The 24,071-nt window shown below is 42.6% G+C and overlaps 1 protein-coding gene across 1 annotated transcript in view; it reads left to right on the top strand.

Annotated features, from left to right (window-relative positions):
* The first annotated feature begins 288 nt into the window (after positions 1 to 288).
* The window catches only part of ak3 (adenylate kinase 3), a 36,421-nt gene continuing 12,638 nt past the window's right edge, over positions 289 to 24,071 (top strand). The window contains exons 1-3 of the mRNA XM_078214141.1: positions 289 to 577; positions 11,430 to 11,549; positions 18,211 to 18,383. Of these exons, the coding sequence (XP_078070267.1) occupies positions 430 to 577; positions 11,430 to 11,549; positions 18,211 to 18,383 (441 nt within the window). The 5' untranslated portion in view covers positions 289 to 429. The remainder of the gene's footprint in view (positions 578 to 11,429; positions 11,550 to 18,210; positions 18,384 to 24,071) is intronic.

Below are 24,071 nucleotides of genomic sequence, written 5' to 3' on the forward strand. Positions count from 1 at the left end.
TGGCCATGCTAAATTCTCCCTCAGTGTACCTGAATAGGCGCCGGAGTGTGGCAACTAGCGGATTTTCACAGTAACTTCATTGCAGTGTTAATGTAAGCCTACTTATGACGCTAACAAAATAAACGTTATAAACTTTTACACCATATAAATGACACCCCTTGTCACTGTACCCCTGATTACACAATATAAACCTTTGTTTAAAGCATTCACATGGCACTCCCACCTTCATTTGCCACAGCCTGCACTCAGTTGGATTATAACTCCTCAGCTCTTCCCTCCTCCCTATCCAGTGTCACTTCCTGTGAAGAAGCTCTGTGTAAAGTCCAGGAGACAGCGGAGCTGCAGCAGCCCGGGCTGATAGAGGTTGCAGCCCGGCTCGCCGCACTCAGCAGACGTGGCAGTGCTGTGGGGCTGGCTCCATGCTGAGACATGGGGGCCCGGCTGCTGTTCCGTGCTATTATCATGGGCCCTCCCGGCTCGGGAAAGGGGACCGTGTCCGAGCGCATCGTCAACACCTTCGGGCTCAAGCACCTGTCCAGTGGAGAGCTGCTGCGGGCCAACATCCGCAATGAGACAGGTACCGGGAGCAGCGGCTCGCCCCTCTCTCCGCAGCCGGCGTGAAGGGCTTCCCCGGCGGGCTGAATGTCTGAATCCCCTCCCCGGGGTCTATGCAAAGTCCCTGCCGCTGCCCAGCCTTCCCACTTAACTCAGCATCACAAATCAATGGTTTTAGCAACGTTTGCAGCTTTGAGTCGTGTGTGCACAATTTAGTTTAGAAATTGTGCCGGTTAAAACAAGCCTTTTTTGATTATTTGAGACGAGAATCCCGGAGAGATGCGTGAAACCCGGTTAAGCCCACTTGAAAAAACAACACTTGGGTGAGGGCTTCAGGCCACATTAACCCATTGTGAAACCGTTTTGTTATTGTCAGCAAGGAGGAAAATACAATGCTGGAAATGCTCAGGTCACGCAGCATCTGTGGAGAGAAACATTTCTGGTTGGCATGATCTCCAGAACATCTTTTTAGTATTCGCAATATGCTTTTGCATTATTGCAGTGGCAGCCGCCCCCTCCCTCTCTGGATTATGAGTCTGAAAGTTGAGTACAAGCCCCATTTCCAGAGACTTGAGCACGTGATTCAGTCTACTAATTCCTGGCTTGGGTCACTGTCTGTGTGGAGTCTGCACGTTCTCCCTGTGTCTGCATGGGTTTCCTTCGGGTGCTCTGGTTTGCGCCCACAGTCTGAAAGACGTGCTGGTTAGGTGCATTGGCCATGTTAAATTCTCCCTCAGTGTACCCGAACAGGTGCCGGAGTGTAGTGATAGTAAAAATGATAGTAAAAGTTTCTTTAAATACATTAAAAACAAACGGGAGGCAAAAGTAGACATTGGGCCGCTCCAAAATGACGCTGGTAATCTAGTGATGGGAGACAAGGAAATAGCTGAGGAACTTAATAAGTACTTTGCGTCAGTCTTCACAGTAGAAGACATGAGTAATATCCCAACAATTCAGGAAAGTCAGGGGGCAGAGTTGAATATGGTTGCCATCACAAAGGAGAAAGTGCTAGAGAAACTAAAAGGTCTGAAAATTGATAAATCTGCGGGCCCAGATGGGCTACATCCTAGAGTTCTAAAGGAGATAGCTGAAGAAATAGTGGAGGCGTTAGTTATGATCTTTCAAAAGTCACTGGAGTCAGGGAAAGTCCCAGAGGATTGGAAAATCGCTGTTGTAACCCCACTGTTCAAGAAGGGAACAAGAAAAAAGATGGAAAATTATAGGCCAATTAGCCTAACCTCAGTTGTTGGCAAAATTCTAGAATCCATCGTTAAGGATGAGATTTCTAAATTCTTGGAAGTGCAGGGTCGGATTAAGACAAGTCAGCATGGATTTAGTAAGGGGAGGTCGTGCCTGACAAACCTGTTAGAGTTCTTTGAAGAGATAACAAATAGGTTAGACCAAGGAGAGCCAATGGATGTTATCTATCTTGACTTCCAAAAGGCCTTTGACAAGGTGCCTCACGGGAGACTGCTGAGTAAAATAAGGGCCCATGGTATTCGAGGCAAGGTACTAACATGGATTGACGATTGGCTGTCAGACAGAAGGCAGAGAGTTGGGATAAAAGGTTCTTTCTCAGAATGGCAACCGGTGACAAGTGGTGTCCCGCAGGGTTCAGTGTTGGGGCCACAGCTGTTCTCTTTATATATTAACGATCTAGATGACGGGACTGGGAGCATTCTGGCCAAGTTTGCCGATGATACAAAGATAGGTGGAGGGGCAGGTAGTATTGAGGAGGTGGGGAGGCTGCAGAAAGATTTAGACAGTTTAGGAGAGTGGTCCAAGAAGTGGCTGATGAAATTCAACGTGGGCAAGTGCGAGGTCGTACACTTTGGAAAAAAGAATAGAGGCATGGACTATTTTCTAAACGGTGACAAAATTCATAATGCTAAAGTGCAAAGGGACTTGGGAGTCCTAGTCCAGGATTCTCTAAAGGTAAACTTGCAGGTTGAGTCCGTAATTAGGAAAGCAAATGTAATGTTGTCATTTATCTCAAGAGGCTTGGAATACAAAAGCAGGGATGTACTTCTGAGGCTTTATAAAGCACTGGTTAGGCCCCATTTGGAGTACTGTGAGCAATTTTGGGCCCCACACCTCAGGAAGGACATACTGGCACTGGAGCGGGTCCAGCGGAGATTCACACGGATGATCCCAGGAATGGTAGGCCTGACATACGATGAACGTCTGAGGATCGTGGGATTATATTCATTGGAGTTTAGGAGGTTGAGGGGAGATCTGATAGAAACTTACAAGATAATGAACGGCTTAGATAGGATGGACGTAGGGAAGTTGTTTCCATTAACAGGGGAGACTAGGACGCGGGGGCACAGCCTTAGAATAAAAGGGAGTCACTTTAGAACAGAGATGAGGAGAAATTTCTTCAGCCAGAGTGGTGGGTCTGTGGAATTCATTGCCACAGAGGGCTGTGGAGGCCGAGACGTTGAGCGTCTTCAAGACAGAAATTGATAAATTCTTGATTTCTCGAGGAATTAAGGGCTATGGGGAGAGAGCGGGTAAATGGAGTTGAAATCAACCATGATTGAATGGTGGAGTGGACTCGATGGGCCGAATGGCCTTACTTCCGCTCCTATGTCTTATGGTCTTATGGTCTTACGTGGGGATTTTCACAGTAACTTCATTGCAGTGTTAATGTAAGTCTAATTGTGACACTAATAAATAAATGCAGCATTGAGAGTGCCACTATTTGATGAGGCTTTAAACTGAGGTTTCATGTTTCCTTCCTTTCAAATGAATGTGGAAACATGGAATCATAAACAGTTACAGCACAGAAGGAGGCCATTCAGCCTGTTGGATCCATGTTGGCTCTCTAGAACAGATAGTTCCGTTCCTCTGCTCTCTCTTTTGCAGTCCTGCAAATTTCCTCTCTCCAAGTACCCAAGTAGAATCATTGAATGGTTACGGCATTAGAAGGATTCCATGGCGATGTTCGAAGAAGAACAGGTTATTCTCTTAGTATAAAAACAGAAAATACTGGCAATACTCAGGAGGTCAGGCAGCATCTGGGGGGAGAGACAGCGTAAATGTTTCAGGCCATTGATTTTTCATAAACTATTTTTATTTTAGATTTTTAGTATCCACAGTATTTTGCTTTTGAATTAGCTGTGCTGCTGTTTTGACCAATATTTATCACTAAAAGCACGTTATCTCACTTCTTTGTAAAAGTTTGCTGTGTGCAAACTGACTGCTGCATGTACAAATTGTTTATTTAAAACAAGGCTTTGTCGTTCGGGAAATAGTGACCTGATATTTGATTTTTGCGATATGTTTCACAAAAATGCAGCAGTTGCGAAGTTGAAGGCATAATGTTAACAAAAGCTGTCGTAGCTGGTAAGGGAAATGTGTTGCTGTATTTGTTTAATGCTCTTTGAACATCCATATAGTTTATCTCTCAACATTAAACTTATGCTCCTGCCAATTTGGAACAGGACTTTGCAGAGAGACAAGTTGTTCCCTTGTAGAACAATCACTGATTCGTGAAGAGGTGGAAAAAAATCAGTACCTTTTTCTTTCAGTACATAAAGAAAAGTGAACCCTGCTTTTTAAACCTATTTTAAATTGAAAGAAATGTGAAGGATTGTGTAAAGAATAGCAATTGTTCGAAACTCGCAAAGTAAGGACCACTTTTGCAATAGGCCAGGAAAAGGATTATTGCCACTTTCGAGATGGAGTTGAGGAAAAATTTCTTTGAGTTTCTTTTTTCAGAGTTTCTTTTGCAGTCCTCAGAAGGAAAGGCATAAGTTTGCTGAGTGCTTATGGATATTTCATATAGCTGGAATTGCAACCCTACGATAGCCGAAAATGCAATCTTAAAATTAGTTAAGTCTTCCTTAGTGTGGGTACATGATCTTGTGATAAATCAGTGATTTTTAAAAAATATTTAAAATCTTGATTGTAAACACAACTTGTTACAGCATAACATTCTCTTAACATAACAACATGTCTCAAGGCACCTCACAGGAGCATTCTCAACTAAAATTTGAAACCAAGCCATGAGAGGAGATAGTAGGTTGGTGGCCAAAAGCTTGGTCAAAGAGATAGATTTTAACAAAGGTTTAAAAAAACAGATGGAGAGGTAAAGAGGTTTAAGGAGAGAACTCTGGTTCTTAGCACCCATGCCATGCATTGACTGTCGTGGTGGAACAATGAAACTCAGCAATCCACAAGGGCCCAAAATTTGAGGAGTGCAGAAATACTGGCGGGTTGTCAACTGGAGGACTTTACAGACATGGAGAGGTGCAAAAGCTATGGAAGGCTTGAAAACAAGACATTGTTGGACCCAGACCCAATGTAAAGCAGCAAACATGGGTGGTGAGTGAATAGTGCTTGGTGTGAGTTAGGATACAGCCAGCAAGATTTTGGATAAGCTTAATTTTAATTTTGGCAGGTACACTTTTACTGATGCCAGCTTTTCCCAGATTTCTTTCTGTAAGAGTGAATTTTCAAACTTTAGGATTTGAATTTGTTTTCTTCTGATAATTATTCCAGTAACGTAACCACAAGGCTACCATATCTGTAGAATTCTGAGAAGTCTACGTCGTGACATTTTCCACTGGTAGAGCCAGCCAGGCCTGTCTCTACATTCAGCTTTTAAATTGATTTGTGAATGAAGAAGCAGTGCTGGACTTGTTGCTGAATTGGGCATACAGCGATGTTGTGCTGATCAGGAGTTTTCAAGTAACTTTGGAACTGTCCCATTACGAACCATAGTTGTGCTAATATGTCTAATATACAAGCAGCAGGGAATATATATCTAAGGGAAACTTTTTTTCGGGTGTTACATGGAGACTTTTGCTGTTTACACTTTCTTATAGTTGTTTTTTTTCTTTTCAATTGTGGCGTAGGTTGGAATGCTATTCTTTATTTAATAGAAATAACAAGGGTTTGCACTTTTTCTTAGTTGTCGGCTCATGGGATGTGGATGTCGCTGGCTAGACTAGCATTTATTGCCCTTGAGAAGGTAAGTGGTCAGCCACCTTCTTGAACACCTGCAGTCCATATGTTGTAGGAACATTCAAGAGTGCTGTTGGGGAGTTGCAGGATTTTCACCCAGCAACAGTGATGGAGCAGTGACTAACCATGTTAGTCATAGAATCCCTCAGTGCAGAAGAGGCCATTCGGCCCATCAAGTCTGCACCCACTTATCAGCCCAAGCTTGAATGTTGTTGAGGTCTTGCTGCAATGGACAGGAACTAATTCGGTATCTGAGGAGTCGCAAATGGTGCTGAACATCCATCCCCACTTTCGACCTTGTGATGAAGGGAAGGTCATTGATGTAACAGCCGGAGATGGTTGGGCCTGGGACACTACCCTGAGGAACATTTGTAGTGATGTCCCAGGACTATGATTGACCTACAAAAATCACAACCATGTTCCTTTGTGCTAGATTTGACTCCATTAATATTTTCTCCCAATTTCCACTGGCTCCAGTTTTTCTAGGGCTCTTTGATGCCACACTCCATCAAATGCGGTCTTGATGTTGAGAGCAGTTGCTCTCACCACTTGAGTCCAGTTCTTTTGTCCATGTTTGGACCAAGGCTGTAATGAGGTCAGGAACTGAGTGACCCTGGCAGAACCTAAACTGAGCTGTCAGTGAGCAAGTTCTTGAGTACATGCCACTTGACAGCACTGTCAATAACTCTCTCCATCACTTTGATGATCAAGAGTAGACTGATGGGATGGTAGTTGGCTGGGTTGGATTTGTTTTCTTTTTCTTGTGGATAGGCCGTATTTAGGCAGTTTTCAACATTGCTGGGTAGATGCCAGTGTTGTAGCCGTACTGGAACAGCTTGGCTAAGGGCACAACTAGTTCTGGAGTGCAAGTCTTCAGTACTATTGTTGGAATGTTGTCAGGATCCATAGCCTTTGCAGTATCCAATGCCTTCAGTCATGATATCATGTGAAATAAATCAAATAGGCTGAAGACTAATATCTGATACTCGGGACCGAGGGAGGAGGCTGAGATAAATCACCCATTCGGCGCTTCTGTCTGAAGATTGTTGCAGGTGCTCCAACCTTGTCTTTTACATTAATGTGTTGGTCTCCCTCATCATTTGAGGATTGAGATATTTGTGGAGCTTCTTTCTCCAGCAAGTTATTTAATTGTTCGACATCATTCATGATTGGATGTGGCAGGACTGCAAGAGCCCAGATCTGATCTGGGATTGATTAGCTCTGTCTTTCACATGCTGCTTTCACTGTTTGGCTGCAAGTAGCCCTGCCGTTAGTTGACAGCTCATTTTTATGTATGTTTGGTGCTGCACCAAGCATTCATTGAACCAAGGTTGATCCCCTGGTTTGATGATGATGGTATTGTAGGGGATATGCCAGGCCAGGAGTTTGCAGATTGTGGTTTTATACAATTCTGCTGATGACCCACAGCACCTCCCATAATGATTGTAAGAGAACACATGATGAGTGGGGGGAATGTTCATGGCTCCAGCAGTGTTAAACGTAGTCACGAGTACCTGTACATAGTTTAATTGTATGTAATAAACCAGTTATTGTTTGGACATACCAACGTCTCAGCAATCATTCCTCAGCTGGACTAAACATATGCAATAGGTACTTCTGACAGTGCAGAATTCCCTTGATACTGTAGTGGCATGTTGGCCTAATTTAGTTTTCCTGACGTCTCTTTAGGGTTGAATTTGAATCCACAACATGGCTCTCTATTTTTTCCAATTTTAAAATAAAGTCCTGTTAGATGAAGGTGACAAATATGGTATCCCTGCCATGTTATATTGCAGCTAAGTTTTGCACTTTTGGCACAGTAAGTTTTATTTCATCTGGTGATAGTCAGTTGATGATCTTCAACACTGCATTAAGTAATTAACTAATTAATTAACATGAATCAAGATCTATCACCAACTGCTATGCTGCAGCTGTGTAGTGCCTTGAGTACTTAATATTTTGCTGAGTCACAAGGAATTCAGCTTAACTTTTAACACTGTTTTGCACAAAAATGCATTTTATTCTTGAATAGAAACCTATTCCAACTCTTTGTGACTGAAATCAGGTTAGAAAATGAATTAAAGTTGGGTTAATAATTGTTTTGCTGTGTTGGACAAGTTGAACAAAGACATCTGCTACCGGCATTGCTTTTTGCCAATTTAGATTGCTTGGCCTGCTTGAGTAAGATGGGTGTTGTCTTATCAATGACATCTGCTTCTCTCTATCTCTCCACCCAGCAACGGAGTATATAACTCCTAATTTCTGGGTATTAAAATTTCAGTATGGCGTGGTTACCATTTGCGTTCAATATTGTCTTTACCACTGACCTCCAAAGACTCCTTGGATACTGAATTCTTTTCTCTTATGTATCTTGCATCAGAGGGATAATATGATAGTGAGACCAAGGAAATTACTGTTAAAACAGTTTCTTTGTGTGTGGGAGAGAGAACAATCAGGTTAATTTATAGCAGACATTGCATTCCATTTGTACAATCGCATCACTAACCCCTTCTGTATAAAGATGGATCTAAGTTCTGCAGTTATCTGTGCTCTTTGATCGCCTTTGTTTTCTTTAAAAAAATAGACTTGTTTTTCAGCAAAGTGCTTAAATGTTTCAGATTGAGATTAATTTCAATAATCCAGTTTATTCTGGAAGTGAAAAGGAAAATGCTGGAAATCTGAACTTAGAAAATATGGAAACGTTCAGGCCAGACAGGATCTACGGAGAGAGGAAAGCAGAGTTAAGTTTTCCCTCCGTGACCTTTTATCAGAATTGGAGGAGATGAACTTCTTTTAAATATGTACTGTCTCAGTAAAAAGGGGAAGGAAAGGCTCAAAACGGAAAGTCCATTGTGAAAAACAGGAGTGTTTAAATTACAAAACTGATGTTTGCATTCATGGCAATTGAGTTACCTTTATCACTTGGTTTAAGTTGCAGTGGAAAGGTTTTGATGTGTTTTATTATTTGGTTACAGTCAAAGGCTTGACAGTTGTAGATGAGCAAAGGCAAGATGAGAAAAATATGCGTGGGTGTAAAAAGGGGTTGTCTGAGTAGTATGGGAACGTTGGTCATTGACTTGATGTTGCCTAAATGTGAGTTGTGCTATTGTAGTAGACTTCTGCTCTCCTTTGATCAAGTGGATAATTATGGACCTTGTGGTTTAAATCAACCCTACTCCAAATTTTAAAAGGGAGGATGTTATTTTTTCTGGGCATTAAATTTATTAGGCAGTCATTATAAAAGGACAAAAGTGAATGCCAAACAATGCATGGTGATACGCAAGGCTGCATTCTTTTGTGTTAATTCTGCCAATGATATGGACTATGTTTCAGTAAAGCATGCTGTTATGGGGGTTTATGATTTAACAGGAAGTTAAAGTTAGGAAACTCAAGAATTTGACAGCATTTATGGAGAAAGTTATCCAACTCAGAAGACACATGGCCGATATGGGTCAAAAGCAGGGATATAACATACCGTGTCTGCTATGGTTCACTGGTAGAATACTATCTCTTGAGTCCCAAAAGGTTGAGTTCAGGAAGTAATCTAGACTACTGCTTCAGTGCAGGACTGAGAAAGTGCTACACTGTTGGAGGTGATGTCTTTCTGATGATATGTAGAACTGAGGCCTTGACTGCTCTCGTATGTGAAAGTTCACACAACCTAGTTACAAGAAAAACAAGCGCATTCTCCTGGTGTCTTGGCCAATAATTATCCCTCAACTGACATTAATAAAACTCTGTGAAAGATTCTGTTGTATATTAATAAGGTGCCATATTCCAAGATTACAATAGTGACTACACATCTGAAGTTCTTAATTGGCTATTTAGTGCTTTGGCACATCCTAAGACTATGGAAGTGTAAGGTAATGACCACTTCATTTTGAATGGGGTCAGAGACAGGTTCCTGGAAATAAACTCAGATGACACTAAGAATCTTGTTATTTGATCAGATGTAAAGCCCTGTGCCTCTCAATAATCCATAGACATGCTGCCTGCTCAATGTTTTTCACGGGATGTGGGCATTCCAGCACTTGTCTCTCATCCCTAATTGCCTTTGAACTGAGTGTCTTGCTAAGATATTTCGGAGGGCAGTTACAAGTCATCCACTTTGCTGTGGGTCTGAAGGCACACCAAATAAGGATGGCAGATTTTTCCTGAAGGAATTTAAGAGAGTTTTTACAACAATCTATGAAAGTTTACTGGTCACCATTACTGAGACTAGCTTTCAATTCTGAATTTTTAAGATTAAATTAGGTGATATGCTCTGATGCGTTAGATGTGCTCTGAACTGACCTAAAACAGCAGCAGGGAGGATGGGATCTCTAGGATTTTCTCCGGCTGCTCCAGTTTCCTTCCACAGTCCAAAAATGTGCAGGTTAGGCAGATTGGCCAGGCTAAATTGCCCCTTAGTGTCCAAAGATGTGTAGGTTAGGGAAATTAGTGGGGTAAATATGTGGGGTTACGGGTTTACGGCCTGGGTAAGGTGGTCCCAAGATTCAGTGCAAACTCGATGGGCTGAATGTACTCTGGAACTGTAGGGATTCTATGAAATCTTCTATAAAGCTAGCAGAGGCACAATGGGCTGAATGGCCTCCTTCAGTGCAGTATCATTCTATGACCATTTAAAAGGTGACTACGAATGTAGCAAGGTTGCCTGTACTCGGTCATTTTGAATGGGACACGTGGAAGGTGGTTGAGATACTCACTGCTTGTTCGTAATGCTACGTGGTAATGTGGTAAATTACTGTCATTATGTAAAAGGCATAGTTATTTTCAAAATTGAAAACTACACAATTCCCTCACTGGATGTGCTAAGCCATTCAGTGCAGCAGTACATGGAGAAGGAAATGCCTTCGTATTTCACTTATCCCAGGGGTACACTGCCTACATGGAGCAGGTGTCTTATCTAGATAGCAGATGGATGGGCATAGGCAACCTTTGGCAGAACCCAGAACGATGGGGGTCACAGTTACATGGGCCACAGTGACTGTTCAGGACTGGTTAAGTGGAGCCCACTTACTTTGCCATATAACACTCTAAAATGTGGTTGATGTAAGATTTAATTTCTGCACTCCTCTTGATAGATTTCCATGCAATGCAGAAACTCCTGGGGTCTGCGATGATTGGCCAGAGTGGTAGTGCACTTACTGAGCAGCAAGTCAGCTGTAACGTTCACTTTGTGAGGAATCTACCTGGGGTGGATGGAGTAGGGTGAGGAAAAGATGTTTCACACTATTGCATTCTTCAGCAACTTTCCCATAGGAAAGATCTGGATAGAAATGATTTTAAAATGAGTTTTGATCAAAAAGACATTAACAATCCCATGCTGAGTTGTAATTCCATGTGAGTGAATGATTTTAATAATAAAGTGCACTCCAGAATAATTCTTTCAGATGTGATATATGTGGACTTTCAAAAGGCCTTCAATAATTCAATCAAGGGCATTAGATGATTATTTGAAGAGAAACTGTGTGTACAGGGAAAGGCAGGAGAATGGCATTAAGTCATGATGCTCATTTGGCGAACTGGTGCAGACTTGATGGGCTGAATGGGCTCCTTTTATGATTCTGATTGTGATAATATACTAATAGAAGACTCGTGACTAAGGTGAGAGCCTGTGGAGTCAGTGGATGAGTCACAGAATGAATAGCAAGCTGGCTATAAAACGGGTTAAAAAATAGTCACTCCAACATGAGAAGGAGGGAAATGGTTGTGACTTACCTGCCAACATATGAAGATTGGCGAATAAGTGTAACTATATCCGCGTAGCATGTTCTAGGATGAGCCAGCACCTTCAGGCGATGAGGAGGAGAAAGCTGGAGATGGAAGTTTACACCTTGTAAAGCACGTGTGTCGTGGCTTTGGATGGTTACAAATGTAATTCAGTGTTTTTTGTTTTCCAGAGTTTGGTTTGCTAGCCAAGTCCTTTATTGATGTGGGAAAGCTCGTGCCAGATGTTGCCATCACTCGAATCATTCTAAATGAACTGAAAGAAATGAACCAATCCAACTGGCTGCTTGATGGTAATGATATATGCAATATGGACAGAATTAAAACATTTTTATATAAAGTTTAAAATGTATTTACATAAGAGTTTAGTACTGAAAACCTAGAATACTAGGATATTTGCTGTGCAACTTTTTGTCAAGTAATCACAAATGCCATGTTTCGCCTTGAGGTTTAAACAGTTGTAGGCATAGGAAAAGACGATGCTTCATTACTTTAGGGAAAAATATGGTAAGCTACTCATGGTTCACCTCGTTAAGTAATTGAATAGCTGGACTTTACAGACCAGAAAGGTTCTCGCTTGTATCTTCAGTACATATTGAGATTTTTCCCGCAATAAATAATTATTCACAATTAGCTTAGCTATCCAACTGACTGATCTTATTAAGTTCCTCAATGTTTCCATGGCATTTCTGATTAGAATATGTTGCAGCGAGAATGGCAGTGAATTGGAAGTATCTTATCGTTAAATATGTTCACTGGCACATCCACAACCCTCTGGGGTAGAGAATTCCCAAGGTTCACAGCCCTTAGAATGGAGAAATTTCTCCTAATTTCAGCCCTTTATCCTGAATTCCCCAGCCAGGGTAAACAAAATCTCAGTATCTACCCTGTCAAGACCTTTCATAATCTTGAATGTTTCAATGAGATAACCTCTCATTCACTAAATTCCAGAGAACATAGACCCAATTTACTCAGCCTCTTAACATAAGACAACCCTCTCATGTGAGTGACCTTTGCTATGCTGCCTCCAATGAAAATATATTCTTTCTTGAATATGGAGACAAATTGCATAAATGAGGCAACCAAAATTGCACACAGTATGCCAGGTGTGATCTCAATAAAGCTCCTTTCAGCTGTAATAAGATTTCCTTATTCTTGTACTTCAATCCACTAAAGATAGCTGAGGAAATTGTGGACACATTGATGGTGATCTTTCCATAGAACCATAGAAACCCTACAGTGCAGAAAGAGGCCATTTGGCCCATCGAGTCTGCACCGACCACAATCCCACGCAGGCCCTACCCCCATATCCCTACATATTTACCCACTAATCCCTCTAACCTACGCATCTCAGGACACTAAGGGGCAATTTTAGCATGGCCAATCAACCTAACCTGCTCATCTTTGGACTATGGGAGGAAACCAGAGCTCCCAGAGGAAACCCACGCAGACACGAGGAGAATGTGCAAACTCCACACAGACAGTGACCCAAGCTGGGAATCAAACCCAGGTCCCTGGAGCTGTGAAGCAGCGGTGCGAGCCACTGTGCTACTGTGCCGCCCAATTGCTGGAGGCAGGGACGGTCCCAGAGGACTGGAAAGTAGCGAATGTAGCACCACTGTTTAAGAAGGGAAGGAAGCAGCAGACTGGCAATTATAGGCTGGTTAGCCTGACCTCGGTCATTGGCAAGATTTTAGAGTCCATTATTAAAGATGAGATCGCGGAGTACTTGGAAGTGCATGATAAAATAGGACTGAGTCAGCACGGCTGTGTCAAGGGAAGGTCATGTCTGACAGATCTGTTAGTGTTCTTTGAGGAGGTAACAAGGAAGTTAGATAAAGGAGAACCAGTGGATGTGATTTATTTAGATTTCCAGAAGGCCTTTGGTGCTGCATAGGAGACTGTTAAATAAGTTAAGAGCCCATGGTGTTAAGGGGAAGATCCTGGCATGGATAGAGGATTGGCTGACTGGCAGAAGGCAGAGAGTGGAGATAAAGGGTCTTTTTCAAGATGGCAGTCAGTGTCTAGTGGTGTGCCTCGGGTTGGTGCTGGGACCACAACTTTTCACTATATACATTAACAATTTGGAAGAAGGGACTGAAGGCACTGTTGCTAAGTTTGCAGGTGATACAAAGATATGTAGAGGGACAGATAATATTGAGGAAGCAGGGGGGCTGCAGAAGGACTTGGACAGGCTAGGAAAGTCGACAAAAGTGGCAGATGGAATACAATGCGGGAAAAGTGTGAGGTTATGCACTTTGGAAGGAGGAATGAAGGCATCGACTATTTTTGAAATGGGAAAATGCTTAGGAAATCAGAAACACAAAGGGACTTGGGAGTCTTTGGTTAAGATTCTCTTAAGGTTAATGTGCAGGTTCAGTTGGCAGTTAGGAAGGCAAATGCAATGTTAGCATTCATATTGAGAGGGCTAGAATACAAGAGCAGGGATGTACTTCTGAGGCTGTATAAGGCTCTGGTCAGACCCCATTTGGAGTATTGTGAGCAGATTTGGGCCCTGTGTCTAAGGAAGGATGTACTGGCCTTGGAAAGGGTCCAGAGCAGGTTCACAAGAATGATCCCTGGAATGAAGAGCTTGTCGTATGAGGAAGGGTTGAGGGCTCTGTGTTTGTACTCGTTGGAGTTTAGAAGGATGAGGGGGGATCTTATTGAAATTTACAGGATACTGCGAGGCCTGGATAGAGTGAATGTGGAAAGAATGTTTCCACTAGTAGGAAAAACTAGAACCAGAGGGCACAACCTCAGGCTAAAGGGATGATCCTTTAAAACAGAGATGGGGAGGAATTTCTTCAGCCAGAGAGTGGTGAATCTGTGGAACTCTTTGCCGCAGAAGGCTGTGGAGACCAGGTCATTGAGTGTCTTTAAGACAGAGATAGATAGGTTCTTGATTAATAAGGGGATCAGGGATTATGGGGGAAAAGGCAGGAAAATGGGGATGAGAAAAATATCAGCCATGATTGAATGGCGGAGCAGACTCGATGGGCCGAGTGGCCTAATTCTGCTCCTATGTTTTATGGTCTAAAGGCCAACATGCCATTTGTCTTCCTAATTGCTTGCTGTACCTGCATGCTAACCTCTTGTGTTCCTTGCAGTAGTACATGCAAGTCTCCTTGAACATCAACATTTACAAGTTTCGTGCCGCCTTAAAAAAAAATCTGCTTTTCTATTATGACCAAAACGAATAACCTCACACTTCCCCACATTATACTTCATCTGCCAACTTGCTGCCCACTCGCTTAACGTGTCCATATCTATTTGCAGCCTCCTCACAGCCTGCATTCCCACCTAGCCTTGTATTTTCAGCAAACATCTCTGTTTCTTCGTAGTCATTAATATAAATTGTAAATAGCTGAGGCCTAGCACTGAACCTTGCAACACTCAACTTGTCACAGCCTGCCAATTCAAATATGCCCCATTAACCCCGACCCTCTGCTTCCTGTCCTTTAATCAATCTGCTATCATGATAGTATAACTCCATGAGCCTTTATCTTGCAGTTTAACCTTTGTCTGCTACTTTATCGAATGCTCTTGATTTTAATGAAGGTGGAGGTCTGATTACAGACTGTTTTCATCGTGGATCAAAAAGTCCCGAAAAATACCGAGTCACATAATTTATGCAGTCACGTGCTTCATAATTCCCTCTTTAGCACAGTTGATTATCCATATATTGTTGATGTGCCCATTACAATGGTGCAAGGTCCCAGAAAAGTCTGGACCATTGAGTAGAAACGCAGTAGCCAGTCTCTTGTGTGCCCTTACATTAGCGATGGAAAAATGAACCAGGAACTCTTGTCCATGTGGCCTCTTGTTTTTGCTGAAATATTTGGACTTGTGATAAAACCCAAAACCATGCTTGAATCTCCACATTTAAGTCAGAGATCTACACCTCAATATAAAATGCATAAAATATTCAATGAATTCCAGAGGGTATAGTAGGTTGAAGGTAAAGTGATTGAGGTATATAAAAGATTGTGTTCTTCTAGGGTAAATGCAGAGAAGTTACTTCAACTGATAGAGTAATCAAGAATAAGAGGTCACTGTGTTAAATTTAGAGAGGGGCCATTAGGATCATCCCGGGGAAGCACATTTTCACACAATGTAGTAGTGATATGGGACTGTTGCCCTTCCACAAAGGCTGTGGAAACCAAATCTGTAATAGCATGGAGTGGGCTGAAGGGCCTGACGGACCTGCTCCTGTTCTTCTGTTTCTGGAACTTCCAGAATTATGGAACGATTGCAGCACAGAAGGAGAAAGAAGCCATTTGGCCCATCGTGTTTGTGCTGGCTCTCTGCAAGAGCAATTCACCTAATGCCACTCCTCCTTTTCCCCAGAGCCCCTCAGATCTCTAATAATGATCTAGTTCTCCTTTGGGAGCTACGATTGAATCTTCCTCCACTTCACTCACAGGCAGTGTATTCCACATCCGAACCACTTGCTGCCTTTTTTAAAAAAAAGTGGTAGTTCCTCTTGTCAGAATTGATTATTTTGCCAATCGTTTAAATTGCTGCCTCTGATTTTTGATCCTTCCATTGGTGGGAACAGTTTCTCTGTATCTTACCCTGTCCAGACCCTTCTTAATTTTGAATACCTTTATCAAGCCTTTTCTTAAAGGAGCGTATCCCCAGCTTCTTCAATCTATCTACATAACTGAAATTCCTAATCTCTGGAACAGATTCTGGTAAATAATGCCTTCAGTTCACCCGAAAGTGTGGTGCCCAGAAATGGATGCAGTTGAGGTTGATCCAGTGTTTCATATAGCTGTAACATATCTTCCTTGCTTTTCTACTCAATGCCCCTGTTATAAAGCCCAAGAAACTTATTTTAACTGCTCTGTCAACCTACCCTGGCACTTTCAGAGATTTGTATACATGTATTTCCAGGTCCCCCTGCTTCTTTAGAATTATAGTAAGAGTTTTAACAACACCAGGTTAAAGTCCAACAGGTTTATTTGGTAGCAAATGCCATTACCTTTCGGAGCGCTGTTCCTTCGTCAGATGGAGTGGATATCTGCTCTCAAACAGGCCCTGCTTGAGAGCAGATATCCACTCCATCTGACGAAGGAGCAGCGCTCTGAAAGCTAATGGCATTTGCTACCAAATAAACCTGTTGGACTTTAACCTGACGTTGTTAAAACTCTTACTTTGTTTACCCCAGTCCAAAGCCGGCATCTCCACATCTTTAGAATTATACCATTTGCTTTATGTTGTATCCCCCCCATTCTTAAATGAGTCGTGTCTTAATTTTAAGCACAGTTTTGCAGAATCATGATTTTGCGACTATTTGAGCTCGAGCTACTTTGTCCACCATCACAAAGCATTGATAAGCTTCCCACTGCTTACTCAACCAATAATATTCATCCATTGTAGAGTTTACACAGGTGCGAGAGATTTTGGGTTACTGAACCTGTCATGGGGGTTAACTTATTCACGGTTAACCATTCCATACACGTCATCTTGAAGCTAACAGAATCTACCCCGACTCCCTCATCCCAAAACGAGGAGAAGATTTGGTTAAGCAAGTGGTGTGCGTGAATTTGACCTCTTGTTTGGTGAGCATATATTAGGAGCTCCATCCTAAAAGGTGGCAACCAATTTTCACACGAGATCCCGCACACAATAATAATGACCAGGTAATCCATTTTGGGGATGTGAGTTGAGGGGCAAATATTGGCCAGGCTGCCAGGCTTCACCAAATAGTGTTGTGGATCTTTTACACCCACCTGAGAGTGCAGATGGTTTACAGTCACATCTGAAAGACTACACCTCCTAGCAGTGCAGCATTAGCTCAGTACTGCAGTGAAGTGTCAGCCTGGATTATGCCATCAAATATCTGAAGAGAGTCACAGGTACGCAAGTGTAACCACTGAGTCAAGATTGACACCAGTGCTGGTGAGAGAAGCTTTGCTATTGACAAATATTAGCACATCAAAGATGGATTACTTCCATTTAATTTGATTTTGGAAGTTGATATATTGCATAATGAGAATTCCAGCAGTGTTCTTGTTTTTGCACTTGTGTAATAGGCCAGATCCTTTCACACTTTAGCAACAAAAATGAGGCACCATTTGAAGATCTGGTACTTTCACACCAGAATTGAGAACAATTTTTAAATCATTCATGGTCCATGCTGCTCTTGCACACCTTGTGGCCATGTATAAGGCGACATTGGTGAACGACTGGGAGAAGTCTTAAATCGTCCTGGGAATATGTGTATTTAACAAGAAAATAAATTTTGAAAAAGGGAGTTAATAAAAACATTATTATGGTCCCTATGGATCTTGAAGACCATGATTTCTTAAAAGTCTGGATCAAGTTCATACAATTGGTCTGTCTATAAGGCTAATTAGGAAATGAACTTTTTTAATTCAATGAACATCTTGTTTACAGGACTTTTAGGTGTAGGTAAGGCTGCTGAGTAATACTGATTAGCTCTTTGTTGCCAAATAAATGATTTGTGGCTAATTACGAATCATAGAATCCGTACAGTGCAGAAGGAGGCTATTCGGCCCATCAAGCCTGCACCAACAACAATCCCACCCAGGCCCGATCCCCATAACCCCATGTATTTACCCTGTCAGTCCCCCTGACACTAAGGGGCAATTTAGCATAGCCAATCAACCTAACCCGCACATCTTTGGACTGTGGGAGGAAACCAGAGCACCTGGAGGAAACCCGTGCAGACACGGGGAGAACGTGCATACTCCACACAGTCACCCAAGGCCAGAATTGAACCCAGATCCCTGGTGTTGCGAGGCAACAATGCTCACCACTGTGCTGCCACTTTGTGGTTTGCCTGTTGGTTACTTGTGTAATAGGAAATTCAAACTCCTTTTAAGCATTAGGAAAGAGAGCCTATGTATCTTTTAAAGTGACTCGATAATTGTTTTACCATGTTAGCTAAGATTGACTGACTGTGTTGTGTATTTCTTGCCAAAGGGTTTCCCAGGACACTCCCACAGGCAGAGGAATTACAGAAAGTTTGCCAACCAGACACTGTAATTAATTTGAATGTTCCCTTTGAGACGATCAAAAAACGACTGACATCTCGCTGGATCCACCCAGGCAGTGGTAGAGTGTACAATGTTGACTTCAATCCTCCTAAAATAACAGTTAAGTATCCAGTTTAAAACCTGAGTAAGTTTTGTACCATTTTATTACCGTAGAAAATTCTGTTTTTTGTTCATCTGCTAGCTGTTAAGTGTTGTTTATGCATGTCATTTAAAGATCTTTTTACATATCTATTAAATGGAAGCATTGTATCTGAAGCTATTTTCTTTGGACTGTCATTCCTTTAATTTGCAGGCTAAAAATACACTCTTTAAAAACTAGCAAAGCAAATTGGACCTTTGGCAATAAAAGATAGATCTGTGTTTCCTAATGGGGCGGAGTTGAGAGATTATAGGATCAATGTGCAGAAATTTCAAACCTACTGCACAGGTACAAAAGTAATTAAAAAGGGCATTGGAATGTTGGCCTTTGTACCCAAGGGAGGAGTGAACCTATAGAATTTTATACCATGGAAGGCTGTGGAGGCCAAATCACTGAATATATTTAAGGAGCAAATAGATTTTAGGCTGTAAAGGTGTCAATGGGTATGAAGGAGAGCAGCAGGAGCATGGTGTTGAGATGGCAGATTAGCCATTTTCATATTTGGGGTGGCACAGTGGTTAGCACTGTTGCCTCTCAGCGCCAGGGACCTGGGTTCAATTCCAGCCTTGGGTGACTGTGTTGATTTTGCACATTCTCCCTGTGTCTGTGTGGGTTTTCTCTGATAGTCCAAAGATTTGCTGGTTAAGTTGATTGGCCATGCTAAATTGCCCCTAGTGTCAGGGGCCTTAGCAGGGTAAATACATGAGGTTACAGGGATAGGGCTTAGGTGGGATTCTTGTTGGCGTTGGTGCAGGCTGAATGAGCCAAATAGCTTCCTTCTACTCTGTAGGGATTGTATGATTCTATGATATTGAATGATGGAGCAAGCTCCAAAGCCAAATGGCTTACTTCTGCTCCTATTTGCTATGTTTCTATGAATAAAAAAGAATGGGAAGAAAGACTTGCATTTATTTAGCATGTTTCACAACTCCTGGACATCCCAAAGTGCTTTACAACCAAAGAGGTATTTTTGAAATTCTTTTGCAATGCAAGAAACAGGTCACCAATTTAAGCACAGCACAATCCCACAAACAGTAATGTGATGGTGATCAGTTAATTTGGTTGACGGTTAAATATTGGCCAAAACATTGGGAATTCCCCCACTCTTGCTCAAGTAGCGTCAGGGAATCTTTTATATTCACCAGAGAGGGCAAATGGACCCACGATAAAAATCTCCCTCAAAAGAAGTTACCTCTGCCAGTGCAGTATTCCCACTTTGTGAGGCCAGGGCAGAGATCTTTTGCTATTGTTTACATAGAGGAAAGTTTAAATCAATCCATCAGATGTATAAAAAAAATTCTATTTGGAATCCAGTAATTAGCCATTTTGCAAACCAGAGTCATTTTGGTTTCTTTATTTGTTTCACATTGAATCTCCCTATTTGTTGTTTTTCCGAATAACGTTCTTCATTTGCAATTTGTTGGCCAATGTTCCTTTCTGGTCAAAGTACAATTTCAGAGTTTGTTGTGGTGAATCCCAGGATTTATCTTTTGTAAATGCTGTCACTGAATATTTCCAACAACTGGTACCGAAGCTTCAACACCATTCAGTGTCAGGAGGCCTTTATATCACTGAGTCATTGCCTTTTTTCTTACAGTAATTCTTCAGTATCAACACTAGCTGCTGAGTCTTTCAGTAACAATCACTCCAAGACCCATGTTGACAAAAACATTAGTTGGCATCCTGTTGATAACATTAGCAGCAATCTGAAATCAGAGGATGTTGGTGTACTGTACAGACCAAGTTAAGTACATAAAACAGGGGAATGTCAACATTGGTTATGCTGCTAGTGATCTCGAGGCCTGGACTAATGATTGAGAGAGCAAGTTCAAATCCCACCTGGCAGCTTGAGTTGGTGCCAGTAAAATTGACCATGACTCTCGGATTGTGATTAAAAATCCAATGTATTCACTGATGTTCTTCAGGGAAGGAAAGCTACTGACCTTGTTTGACCTATATTTAACTCCAGTCCCACACCAACATTATTGATTCTAAACTGCTGTGCTAAGTATCCCAGCATCACACCACTAGAGTACTTTCACTACACGGCTGGTAATGGTGACTAAGGGTTAAAACAGTAGGTGCCAGCCATCAACTAAGTCTGTTAGTTTTCACAGACATTACTGCATGTTGCCCTGACCAAAATAGTTTATGTTTACCAGTCCCATATTGGTAAACTGGGAAATTCACATTTGCTTAATTTTTTATTTGCACTTTGATAGCATTGTAGGATTGATCCAAGGGAGTGAAGTGATTTGTAGCATGAACTCTATTGCTAGAACCTTTTTTATATTGATTAAAAGAACAGTTGAGGAGTTACTTTGCCACTGGGCAGGTGTTATAGGCCACCGAATGTGGAACGGAGACAGGAACAAATTTGTGGCAATTTATTGAAAAATACAAGATTCACAGTGTGATAGGGGGTTTTAGTTATCTTAATTTTTATTATCCATTTGAGGGATATGGGCATCACTGGCTAGCCCAACATCTATTGCTTATCCCTAATTGCTCTTGAGAAGATGATGGTGAGCTTTGAACCCTTTCTGTCCATATGGTGTAGGTATAAGGACAGTGCTGTTAAAAGTGGGAGTTCCAGGATTTTCACCCAGGGACAATGAAGGAATGGCAAAATAGTTCCAAGGCAGGATGGTGAGTGGCTTAGAGGGGAACTTGCAGGTGCTGGCGTCCCATGTATTTGCTGCCCTTGTCCTTAGAGGTGGTAGAGTTTGTGGGTTTGGAATGTGCTGCCTAAGGACTTGGTGAGTTCCTGCCATTCATCTTGTAGATAGTACACTTTACTGCTATTGTGTGAGGATGGTAGAGGGAGTGGATGTTGAAGCTGGTGTATGGGGTGTCAGTCAAGCAGGCTGCTTTGTCCTGGATGTTATCGTGCTACTTCAGTGTTGTCGGAGCTGCACTCGTCCAGGTAAATGGAGAGTATTCCATCACACACTTGACTTGTGCATGTAGATGGTGGACTGGCTTTGGGGAGTTGAAAAGCAAGTTATTTTCCACAGAATTCCCAGCTTCTGACTTGCTCTTGTAGCCTCAGTATTTATATTAGCTAGTCCAGTTCAGTTTCTGGTCAATGGTAACGGGATTCAACAATAGTAATGTCATGGGACAATGATTAGATTCTCTCACTGGAGGTGGTCATTGCCTGGGACTTATCAGTCCAAGCCAGGTCTTGCTGCAGTATCCATGGGCGCAGGGTAGTTAGCATTGCTGCCTCACAGCACCAGAGGCCTGGGTTCAATTCGCGTGCGTGCATGCCCGCCGCCACCCCCCCCCACCCCCCCGCTCCAACTCAATCCACAAATGTGAGGGTTAGGTGATTGGCCATGCTAAAGGTGCCTCTTAGAGTCAGGGGATTAGCAAGGTCAATACACGGAGTTACAGGGAGGGTCCGTGGGTAGGATTGTTGTGACACAGGCTTGAATGGCCTCTTTCTGCACAGTAGGGATTCTATGATCAGAGGAGTCACAAGTGATGCAAACATGTCCCCTTCTGATTCATCAGCTGAGTGGGATGAGCCAGGAGGAGGTTTCCTGCCCATGTCTGACCAAATGTCATGTGATTTCATGGGTCCAGAGGTGATGTTGAGAACTACCAAGGTAACTACTTCCAATTATATATCACCATGCTGTCACCACTTGCCGGACATGGCATACCCAGGGGGTAGCAGTGATGATATCTGGGACATAATCTGTGAGGTATGATTGTGTGAGTATGACTGTCAGTCTGTTGCTTAACTAGCCTGTGGGACAGTTCTAACACAAGCCCTCAGATGCTCGTGAGTGTTGACTGGGCTGATTTTACTGTTGTCATTTTGGTTGCCTAGATTGATGCTGGGTGACCTGTAGACTTTGTAGTAGTTTGTTACTATTTGAGTAGCTTGCTCAGCCATTTCATAGAGCAGTTAAGAGTCAACCCCATTGCTGGGGTCTGGTGTCACATGTAGTAAGAAGTCTCACAACATAAGGTTAAAGTCCAACAGGTTTATTTGGCAGCACAAGCTTTCAGAGTGTCGCTCCTTCTTCAGGTGAGTGAGGAGTTGTGTTCACAAACAGGGCGTATACAGACACAAACTTAATTTGCAAGATAATGGTTGAAATGTGAGTCTTTACAGATAATCAAGTCAAAGGTACAGACAATGTGAGTGGAAAGAGGGTTAAGCACAGGTTAAAGAGATGTGTATTGTCTCCAGCCAGGACAGTTAGTGAGATTTTGCAAGCCCAGGCAAATCATGGGGGTTACAGATAGTGTGACATGAACCCAAGATCCCGGTTGAGGCCGTTCTCATGTTTGCGGAACTTGGCTATCAGTTTCTGCTCAGCAATTCTGTGTTGTCGTGCATCGTGAAGGCCGCCTTGGAGAACGCTTACCCGAAGTTCAGAGGCTGAATGCCCGTGACTGCTGAAGTGTTCCCCAACTGGAAGGGAACACTCTTGCCTGGTGATTGTCGAGTGGTGTTCATTCATCCGTTGTCGGAGCATCTGCATGGTCTCCCCAATGTACCATGCCTTGGGACATCCTTTTCTGCAGCGTATCAGGTAGACAACGTTGGCCGAGTCGCAAGAGTATGTACCGTGTACCTGGTGGATGGCGTTCTCACGTGAGATGATGGCATCCGTATCGATGATCCGGCATGTCTTGCAGAGGCTGCTGTGGCAGGGTTGTGTGGTGTCGTGGTCACTGTTCTCCTGAAAGCTGGGTAGTTTGCTGTGGACAATGGTCTGTTTGAGGTTGTGCGGTTGTTTTGAAGGCAAGAAGTGTGGGGATGGCCTTGGCGAGATGTTCGTCTTCATCGATGACATGTTGAAGGCTCCGGAGGAGATGTCCTAGCTTCTCCGCTCCGGGGAAGTACTGTCCGCCGTGTCCTGTGTTTGTCTTCTGAGGAGGTCGGTGTGGTTTTTCGTTGTGGCATGTCGGAACTGTCGATCTCCACTCTCTCTATCTTTAAGACTTGATTACCTGTAAAGACGCGCATTCCAACCATTATCTTGTAAATTGAGTTTGTGTCTGTATATGCCCTGTTTGTGAACACAACTCCTCACTCACCTGAAGAAGGAGCCCGAGAGTCCGAAAGCTTGTGCTGCCAAATAAACCTGTTAGACTTTAACCTGGTGTTGAGACTTACTGTGCTTACCCCAGTCCAACGCCAGCATCTCCACATCATGGTCACATGTAGGCCAGACCAGGTAATGACAGCAGATTTATTTCCCTAAAGGATAATTGACAATGGTTTTATGGTCACCATTACTGAGACTATATTTATTTTAATTCAATTTATATTAACTGAATTTAAATTCCATCAGCTGCCACTGTGGGATTCAAATCCATGTTCCCAGCGCATTAGTCTGAATTTCTGGATTACCAGTACACCACTGCCTTCCCCCTTTAACAATGTAAAGAGCAAAGAGGGGGAGAAATTTCTGAAATGTGTGCAAGAGAACTTTCTCGATCAGTATGTTTCCAGCCCAACAAGGAAGAAGGTAGTGTTGGATCTGATTCTGGGAAAATGAAGTGAGGTAAGGGAAAAATGTTTTTGGGGCACATTTGGTAAATAGCAGTTCTAATAGTATCAGGTTTAGAATAGTTCTGGGAAAGGACAAAGACTAGTCGAGTGGAATAATATTGAATTGGAG

The sequence above is a fragment of the Mustelus asterias genome, chromosome 6, assembly GCF_964213995.1.
Source record: "Mustelus asterias chromosome 6, sMusAst1.hap1.1, whole genome shotgun sequence".
NCBI classification, from domain to species: domain Eukaryota; kingdom Metazoa; phylum Chordata; class Chondrichthyes; order Carcharhiniformes; family Triakidae; genus Mustelus; species Mustelus asterias.